Source organism: Anneissia japonica, unplaced genomic scaffold (assembly GCF_011630105.1).
Source record: "Anneissia japonica isolate Jap-2015-1 unplaced genomic scaffold, ASM1163010v1 scaffold1417_len1240632_cov203, whole genome shotgun sequence".
NCBI classification, from domain to species: Eukaryota; Metazoa; Echinodermata; class Crinoidea; order Comatulida; family Comatulidae; genus Anneissia; species Anneissia japonica.
This window is the reverse complement of record NW_022727891.1, coordinates 1,125,592-1,136,203: the sequence shown is the minus strand read 5'-3', so window position 1 is coordinate 1,136,203 and position 10,612 is coordinate 1,125,592. Positions and strand designations below refer to the sequence as shown.

Genomic DNA, 10,612 nt, shown 5'->3' with positions numbered 1-10,612 from the left:
AAATTAATCAAATTCTTACTATATCATTGCTAATGTTAATATTTATTTGTTATCGAAGGGGGTAATGTTTTGCCCTACCTGAAGTGTTCTCGTACTGAATACTCAGTACGTTCCCAAATACCAGCAAAAAAAAATTTGCAAGTGATTCGAGTGGGAATTAATCCACGACCTCCAGATAACTAGCCTGGCGCCATAACCACTAGACTACCGAGCTTGGGCCTAGTTAACTAGTGTTGAATCCGATCCCCAAGTAACAGTGGGTACTGCAAATGCTGTTACGATGACCATATTTAGGCATGTCACATGCTTTTGTAAAATAAAATATGATAGTCTGGACAGGGCTTTAAAAATATAAAACCTGATATAAATAAGAAAAATGGGGCGGATTGCTATAAAACGGTCTTAACTGGTAGTCTTAACTCCTCGAATAAAGCCAGCTTTGAGTATTAAAATGCAAACAAGCATTCCCTGGTAACGTAAGATTGAGGGCGACGTAATGCGTGCTCGATGCACGCAAATGTATCGAAATGAACGTAAATAGACCTCAGCGCCGTAGACCTATTTTTACAGACGCTGAGAAGTGTGCGGAGTATTAGTCGTTCAATTCTCCGACTTTGACGATCTAGGCCTAGGTCTTGCCATTGCACAGTTGAATTTATCAGCAGAACGTCATGATGAAAATGATTTAAGACCGTTTTAAGCCTCCTCCGAGTAGGCTTTAAAATTTAAGACGGCTAACTGGTTAGACCGCGGTATAGCAATGGTCTATAATTATAGACCAGTAGTGACATCACGACTATAGCCGGCTAACCGTTAAGACCGTCTAAAGACCGCTTACAGCAATCCGCCCCAGGTTTGATTTTGAAAGCTTGCTCAGCTTAACTGGTTAATCCTTAAGCCAGGCACTCACTTCGCCCGACGGTTGTCCGCCGACGCAATTCTATAAAGTACACAACATGACGCGCTCAGCAGGTCCTTTTTAATGACGATCGTTCAGACTGCCACCGATAATCAGGATTCATCGTGCGACGGTCGTACGATGCTGTGAGTGCTCGGTTTTACCTGCCCTGGAACCACAAAATAATATTTTTAATGAATACAAACTAAAAATGCTAAATGAGGCATGCCATTCCAAAATCAGTGCAATGTCGCTATCATGCTAAACTGAGTAATTTGCATTTGAATGTTTGAAAATTTGATACATTTGTAATAGCTTTTAACCTCATAACTTGGGAAATCAATAGTCAATACTAGCAAGTGACCCATCATTTAAAGGTTATAATAAATAGAACGTATAAAAAGTTCTCTTTTGTGGCTGTTGATGCTGGTTTTGTGCATGGGTGGCGCCAGGATTTGTCCGAAGGGGGGTGGGGGGGCTGACATTTCTAAGGCTTATTTCATCAATTGTAGAGTCTAATAATATGGAGAAAATACATACAATTTTTTCCTCCCTGACCAATTGTGGTTTTCCTCCCTGACAGGTGGGTGGGCGTTTGTTGTTGTTTTGGGCCATCCCCGACGAGAACAAAGTGGGCATGGTAGGCATCACTCAAAATATAAAAAAAGCTTATTTATTCAATTTTAGAGCGTACTAATATGTAGACGGGTCCCCGGTCCCTGTTAGCACGACCCCTGGTTCTGTGATGGCCTCAAATAATTTGTTAGAATACATGATTAATATTTAAAGGCCTATGTGTAAAGTGTGTGTATGCTATAATTAATGTTTCAGTCTTTAATTTGAAGCACGTCATGATTTTGTCCAAACTCAGTTGGGAAAATACCCAAAAAACCATCCAATTATTATTGCTCTACATATAATGTATTATCAATAAGTCAGTGTTTATCTTGAGGCATTTGAGTATTATATGGAAGTGCTCTGGAGCCTTTGGTGATATGTGCTATAATAGATCAATTATTATTTAGTTTGTCCTAAAAGCCTCCTACCCTACCACTTGTGCTAATTTTCAAGTTCAATCTCTTGCATAACTATACTAAATCTCTAGTCACACTATTAAGTTTATTGTTACAAATTTGTGTGATTTTCTCATATATGGGCAAGTTGATATATCAGACCCATATATAGGCAAAGCATAGGTATTGTTACAAAAAAAAATTATATTGTAGTACATGTTTATATTTTTTTTCTGTTGTTTTAGATTGTGATGGCGCCTAATTCAACTGTCGAGGTTCCGTTGCAATTCATGCCGTCATCACTGGGTCAGAGTAATCATACAGCCAAGGTGGCTTTCACCTGTGACCAGGTATCAAATTAATTTATTCACTCATTAACACATTTAATCCCCTGAAATCATGTGGAGTATCATTTGAATTTTTATTTACTGAAAATAATTTTGAATGTTTTGTTGTTATGAGTAAAACTATAATAATGAAGGTGATGATCATATAGAACCCATTGTACAAGTCTAATTTTATTTGCATTTTTAATTTATTTCAAAAGTAATATAAACAATTAAATTAATACTCTAAAAACAGATGCAATGCCTTTGGGAATACAGATTATTATTCGATTGAACTCAAATTATTGGATTGGTAGTTAAGCACCACCTGGCCATAATAATAATCATTATAATAATATTTTCATACTTAGAAGTCAAATAAAGTTACTTGATCATAAGAATAATAATCTTTTGTATTATAATAATAATATTGTTAATGTTTATTATTTATATAAAGCCTTAAGCATACAAAAACTACCTCAAAGCATTCACAACCATTTCACACTTGCTCATTAGGGCCCATCTTTAGCCATTTTTTGCTCCCTGTGGATTATACCATAGAGCAAAACCTAGTCACACAGTAGTGTATTGTGCACATACTGCTCATACTACCAGACACCTTTTTATACTTCTTGTTAGAAAGAGACATAATTATTTCAAGTACACAAAAAAATTGATCAATCAATATATAATGTTTAACTAGAAAGTTTCATTAGAATTATTGAGAGAAAATAAAATATCTCAAATGCCTAAAGGGGTGTAAAACCTCCCAGTTAAATGAATAATGAAAAGAAGAAAAATAATGATTATTAAATTTTAAATTAGAAAAGTCTTATTAGCCAATAAAGAGAACAATTAACTTCAAGTGCCTTGAAGTAATTGCACCATTGTGTTAATGAATATCATTATTTTTGTTAATCAAAATATAGATAAAAACCAATTCAACAAATAATTATCTTGTACAATTCGATATATTAAATATTTATTGTCACAAAAGTTTAAAAGCACCTTGTTTGTAAGCAATAGGAATGGTGCTATACAAATACTAACGTATAGTAACACAGTCATGACATTGCTTTAAGATGACATTAACAAAAGGCTTTAGTAATACGAAATATAAAAACTATTTGGAAAAGTTTTTTGACTACTATACTTTTGTGCTTTAGCTTGGTGAATGGGTTTTCATTGCATCTGGTACAGGACTTACCCCGGCACCTTTGGAAACTGTGAGCATTAGCTCCACGTTACTCTCAAACACCTCCCTCATCATTCCATTCCGAAATCCGACAAATGAGACAGTTTTCGTGGATGTAGTTTTGTCAGGTGAGAATTTAATTTCTGTTTTTGTTCTTTATTGCTGATGCATAGCTATTATTTCAAATAAAGTGTTTTGTCTTAATGTCCTACTTTCCCCGTACGTACTTCAAACAGCCATTTAAACTATACAAAAATATTTTAAAATTATTTTTGTATACTTTTATACCTGAATTTTAAAATATACTAGTTACTATCTATTACTATAGTTAAAGTTTTATACAATTGTTCATATTTTATATTATAAATAGATATCATAGTTATAGATTTTATGTTATAGTTACAGTTTCTTTTATCACAGTTACCATTTCATCCACCATTTACAAACAATTTTATATTTAAGACATTACTTTTATATTATAGTTACAGATTTGTATCATTGTTGTAAATTTATACCATAGTTACAGTTTTTTTTACCATAGTTAATTTTTTTTGTAATTTGAATATTTGACTATTTATATATTTTTATCTTTTGACATGTAGTTTTTAATGTATTTTTATATTTCAAATTTTACATTTTCTACATATACAATTTTTTTGAAACTTACTAATTACTCAACATTCAATTCAGTTTATACTGCATTTTGTTTTCTGTACAGATTTAATGTTTTTTTAAAAAATAAAGATACCAAAATATATATACCTTAGTTACCTATTTATACCATGGTTACAGTTTTACCATAATACTATGTACAGTTTTATCCTACAGTTAATATCTTTGTTACCATTTATATATTTAGTTACATTATATATTATCGATAGTGTTATACAGTACTATATGTTTTATTACCTTAGTTACTGTCTGTTTACTTTTGTTTTGTGCTAGATTACTTTTAGTAGAGTACATTATTTTTTTGCTAAAAAATACGTTGATGTTTATCTTACAGATAACACAGATTTGTTGCAGAATATCACAGAACCCCTTGAACAAAATCAGATCAACCCAGATTCAGCATTTTGCCTTCTTCTTAAACATACCACCAACATTCATTTGGGCCCAAAGGCAACTCTTGATATTCCATTTACATTTGCACCTGACAACATGCAATTGCACAAGGCTCTTTGTGTTGTGTCGATCCGTCGTGTAGACAGCTCAGATTGGGAGTATGAAATACCGGTTGAACCCAATCACCCTTATGGGCGAAGGTGAGAGAATTTTTATTTTTTTTTTCACTATTATTGATTTTAAGCAGTCTATTTGTATTTATTTGTTGTTGGTTAATTTTACATAGTATTTATCTCTGTATTTAATTAATATTGTAGAACCCTATTAAAAAAAGTGTCCCCTTAATAAAAAAATAAAAAACCAGTGGGGGGCTGGTGGAGAAACTTTTTATGTTTGGATCACGGAATCCAGTATATGAACACTCATACTGGTGGTTTGGGGAAACTGCATTTTGCTTAATACATACCTAATAGTAGGCCTTGTACTTTATATTGGACAAAATACTGTTACCTTTGTCTCTCCTACCAATGCTGAGTATAAATGGATACATGGTAGAAAATAAATGATTTGGAATGAAACCAAGTTTTGCTGAATAAACTTTTGAAAGGTAAAACCCAAGGGCCAGAGAATATTGCAGGTTATTATGTAAATTGATTCTGTATCCAATGAACTGGAGAATAGCCCTTGAGCAATTCTTTGAATTTCTTTGAAATGGATATTGTATTGTGATATATGGAAATAAAATTAATTAATACTTTAGACTAGATCTAGATATAATCTAAAATATCAATCTTCCTCATGCCTTAATGATAATTTGTATTGTGGTATATCTTTTATTCATGCCTTCATATTATTTTACAAGATTTCATAATTCAACATTAATATTTTACCATCTACTCATCAATTTACTAAGAAAACTATATACAGTACCTTTCAGTTTCTATGCGGCTTACTCAAAAGCATAAATGGGTTTATGTGTTTATGCACAATTTTATTTGTAAAGTACAAATATAATAATTTGCATGAAGAATTTCAAAATTAATTGGTATTAGGCAGTAGACTGAATTATTGATGTAACTGGTGTAATTTAATGTATTTCGACATATGGTATAAAGTTAATGAAACTCTTGGAGACTCGGATAACTAGATGCAAGGGTCTCTACTGAAACCTCGTTTTAATATCAATCAATAACCGAAGGTTATAATGCATGAATCATGCATAGGACTAGAGTAGGTTCGATTTCATTGGCTACTGCTGGTTACGTGAAAACTGCAATGAATAAGAAAGTTTAAGACTATTATAAAATGTGTAGCTAATGAACTGACGACTTATACATGTGTTAATAAACGATAATCTGAGTTATGATATATACCTCCTTGCATCTATGAATTCTGTGTTTTAAAAAACGAACATAAACTATTACAATAGGCCTAGACCTATGTCGAACATGTTTCTCGTCCTCGTGAGTTGTTGTCGTTTCACCTTGATACGCACCTTTGACCTACACAGTTATAGAGGGCGCTACCTCTGCTAACACAACATTTATATATTGTAATAATTTAGATATACAATAATGTGTTAAACCTCCATCCCCCCCCTCTTTTTTTTTTTATCACTTTTTAAATTAAATTTCATAAAGCATTGCTCAAGGTGTTTTTCCTGGTCTTTGGATCTATACAAACCCAATGTATAACCTCTTTTGCTCCCATGGAATATTCCTAGTCATGTTATGGATTCAACAGTAGTTCTAGGCTAGATATATAGTCTAAAATATCAATATTCCTTATGCCTTAATGAATTAGGAAGTTCGGGGAATTCTTTTCTTGAGGTAACTAATGATAATCTTGAAAAATTACCGAACAATTTATTGTTATTTAAATATTTTCTTAATTATTTATGTGATTTGAAAACCTCATCCTCATCATCATAATCATCATGGCCATCATCATCATCTTAATTATCATCATGGCCATCATCATCATCTTCTTAATCATCATCATGGCCATCGTCATCATCTTCTTAATCATCATCATTGTCAGCATCATCATCACCATCATCATGGCCATCGTCATCATCTTAATCATCATTGTTGCCATCATCATCTTAATCATCATCACTGCCATCATGGCCATTATCATCATCATCATCTTAATCATCATCATGGCCATCATCATCATGACCTTAATTATCATCATGGCCATCATCATCCTCATCTTAATCATCATCATGGCCAGCATCATCCTCATCTTAATTATCATCATGGCCATCATCATCATCTTAATTATCATCATGGCCATCATCATCATCATCTTAATCATCATCATGGCCATCATCATCATGACCTTAATTATCATCATGGCCATCATCATCATCATCTTAATCATCATCATGGCCATCATCATCATGACCTTAATTATCATCATGGCCATCATCATCCTCATCTTAATCATCATCATGGCCAGCATCATCCTCATCTTAATTATCATCATGGCCATCATCATCATCATCTTAATCATCATCATGGCCATCATCATCATGACCTTAATTATCATCATGGCCATCATCATCATCATCTTAATCATCATCATGGCCATCATCATCATGACCTTAATTATCATCATGGCCATCATCATCATCATCTTAATCATCATCATGGCCATCATCATCATGACCTTAATTATCATCATGGCCATCATCATCATCATCTTAATCATCATCATGGCCATCATCATCATGACCTTAATTATCATCATGGCCATCATCATCATCATCTTAATCATCATCATGGCCATCATCATCATGACCTTAATTATCATCATGGCCATCATCATCATCATCTTAATCATCATCATGGCCATCATCATCATGACCTTAATTATCATCATGGCCATCATCATCATCATCTTAATCATCATCATGGCCATCATCATCATGACCTTAATTATCATCATGGCCATCATCATCATCATCTTAATCATCATCATGGCCATCATCATCATGACCTTAATTATCATCATGGCCATCATCATCATCATCTTAATCATCATCATGGCCATCATCATCATGACCTTAATTATCATCATGGCCATCATCATCATCATCTTAATCATCATCATGGCCATCATCATCATGACCTTAATTATCATCATGGCCATCATCATCATCATCTTAATCATCATCATGGCCATCATCATCATGACCTTAATTATCATCATGGCCATCATCATCATCATCTTAATCATCATCATGGCCATCATCATCATGACCTTAATTATCATCATGGCCATCATCATCATCATCTTAATCATCATCATGGCCATCATCATCATGACCTTAATTATCATCATGGCCATCATCATCATCATCTTAATCATCATCATGGCCATCATCATCATGACCTTAATTATCATCATGGCCATCATCATCATCATCTTAATCATCATCATGGCCATCATCATCATGACCTTAATTATCATCATGGCCATCATCATCATCATCTTAATCATCATCATGGCCATCATCATCATGACCTTAATTATCATCATGGCCATCATCATCATCATCTTAATCATCATCATGGCCATCATCATCATGACCTTAATTATCATCATGGCCATCATCATCATCATCTTAATCATCATCATGGCCATCATCATCATGACCTTAATTATCATCATGGCCATCATCATCATCATCTTAATCATCATCATGGCCATCATCATCATGACCTTAATTATCATCATGGCCATCATCATCATCATCTTAATCATCATCATGGCCATCATCATCATGACCTTAATTATCATCATGGCCATCATCATCATCATCTTAATCATCATCATGGCCATCATCATCATGACCTTAATTATCATCATGGCCATCATCATCATCATCTTAATCATCATCATGGCCATCATCATCATGACCTTAATTATCATCATGGCCATCATCATCATCATCTTAATCATCATCATGGCCATCATCATCATGACCTTAATTATCATCATGGCCATCATCATCATCATCTTAATCATCATCATGGCCATCATCATCATGACCTTAATTATCATCATGGCCATCATCATCATCATCTTAATCATCATCATGGCCATCATCATTTGTCGAGTACCGTTTTTTTTTTTTTTTTTTTTTTTTTTTTTTTTCATTGTACAGTATCGCAAAAACTAGAGCATGATCTCTTATTAACGATTTTCGGCAAACATAGAGATCTAATTAATACTGTACATGTGATGTAAAATTAATCATCATTGATCGTATGTTTCTTTGTTGTTTATGTACTTTTGTTGCCATGAGAAAAACTAATTTCATATTTTAATTTGACAATAAAGCTATCTTGTATCTAATATGAATCGCTGCGATAGAAATATAACAACATAATTGTCTTCGATTTATCTACTTTACCTACTTCATGAGCCGAAAACCAATTTATCTTTACACTTTTTATCATACTTGTATAATAGAGGCACGCACTCGAGTCGTGTATTACAGTTAATTCAGATGTTTGTGGACAGAAAACACAGGCTGTCTCTTATACACATCTTGTGTTATAAAAGATTTAAGTTTAACAAAAAAAAAATTGTATAAATAAAAACAAATTGATTAAAATAGAACACAAGGAAAGAAGCCAACATTTAAGTTAATAAATAAATCAATATCAGGTTTCTTTTTAAATGTTATTGTCAAGAATACTATAAAGAAGAATCTTCTATCAATCAATTATGTTCAGTGTTAACAAGATATAATATTGATGGCGAGGATTAATTTTGGTGTACACCGTATATCTAGCAAAGAAGCACTATATGTAGATCTGGGATGGCATTTGGTAAAAGCTATTTAGATCTGTTGATGTACCACATTTAGTATTGGACAAAATGGTAGTTAAAACTTGCCAAATATAGGGGTTACTATTTACGAGCACATGATAGATCTGAATCCTGATAGATCTTGAAACGTATTTAAGAAATTGGGTTTCAAAGCGATCTTTTAATTTACTGTTCATTATTTGAGTAAATGAACAAATATTATTTGTGAGGTTTGTTTATTTTGTCATTGTTTACATGTAGAAATAAGAAAATTAAAGATATTTCTATTGATTAACTCATTTAAAGCTTGATGATGAAGCTTAATAAACAAGATTGATTACCAATTTATTTGAAACTGGTTAGCTCCGGGGCCTAGATTTTTATCTCCAGCTTATAGGCTTGGTAATGATAATGTGTATAGATAACTTAAAAAGTATAAATATTTAATGCAAACTTTGATGGCAGTGACGGATCCAGGAATTCAAATTGAGGGAGAACTAGGGAGGGATGCCATGGTTGTGGCTGAGGCAAGACAAATTATGATTTTGGCACCTTTTAATTGCCGAAAATAGCACTCTCAGACCTAAATTTGATTAACATTTCTCTTGTTCCCCATTTTTTTTATAATTTTTAAAAATATAGAAGGGGGAACCCTGGGCCCCCACTTCTTGAATCTGCCACTGGATTGATTAATGATGCAATTTATAGCTAGCATAGGGGTGACCTAAGACTGTCCAAAGAAGGGGTTCCATTGTTTAGTATTTTATTATAATACTATTATTATTGATTGGTGAATATTCATCTGTCCAGGTAATATAATTGTGTTAGCTTTTTAAGCTCTGGACAAAAATTGAAAGGAACTTGCTTGAGCTTTCAACTGTGCTACATACAGCCTTGTTTACAAGGACGATTTGTAAACCTATTCCAAGTTTCAAAGGGTATCCGGAATCACTGAGGTCAAATGACTTGCCCCCCCCCCTTCCTGTCCGACCATTTAATGTATTAACCATTTATCCACCTGCAGAGTTTGTCCAAGAAGGTATTATTTTTATACCTCCTTGGTTTGTCCTTGTTGTTATAATTATCATCATCAAAGTTAAGATTAATCTAAAATTCTTTCTTTTGACAAAGCCCTCCTAATATGCTATATTATATATACCTGTATTAGTCCACCGGAAATACGGATTTGACTGGACAAAATTGCAACAAAACGTTTTATGATCTAAATATAAACTTAATTATATGTAAAACAACATACTAAAAGTTTACCAAAATAGGACGTACATAAAGG

General features: G+C 33.1%; 1 protein-coding gene across 2 annotated transcripts in view; it reads left to right on the top strand.

The window, feature by feature from the left end:
* Positions 1–10,612, top strand: part of LOC117113928 (cilia- and flagella-associated protein 47-like) — an 82,294-nt gene that overhangs the window by 42,303 nt on the left and 29,379 nt on the right. For both annotated transcript variants that reach the window (XM_033257440.1, XM_033257439.1), the window contains 3 exons: positions 2,157–2,261; positions 3,404–3,560; positions 4,439–4,697. In XM_033257440.1, coding sequence (XP_033113331.1) covers positions 2,157–2,261; positions 3,404–3,560; positions 4,439–4,697 — 521 coding nt within the window. The remainder of the gene's footprint in view (positions 1–2,156; positions 2,262–3,403; positions 3,561–4,438; positions 4,698–10,612) is intronic.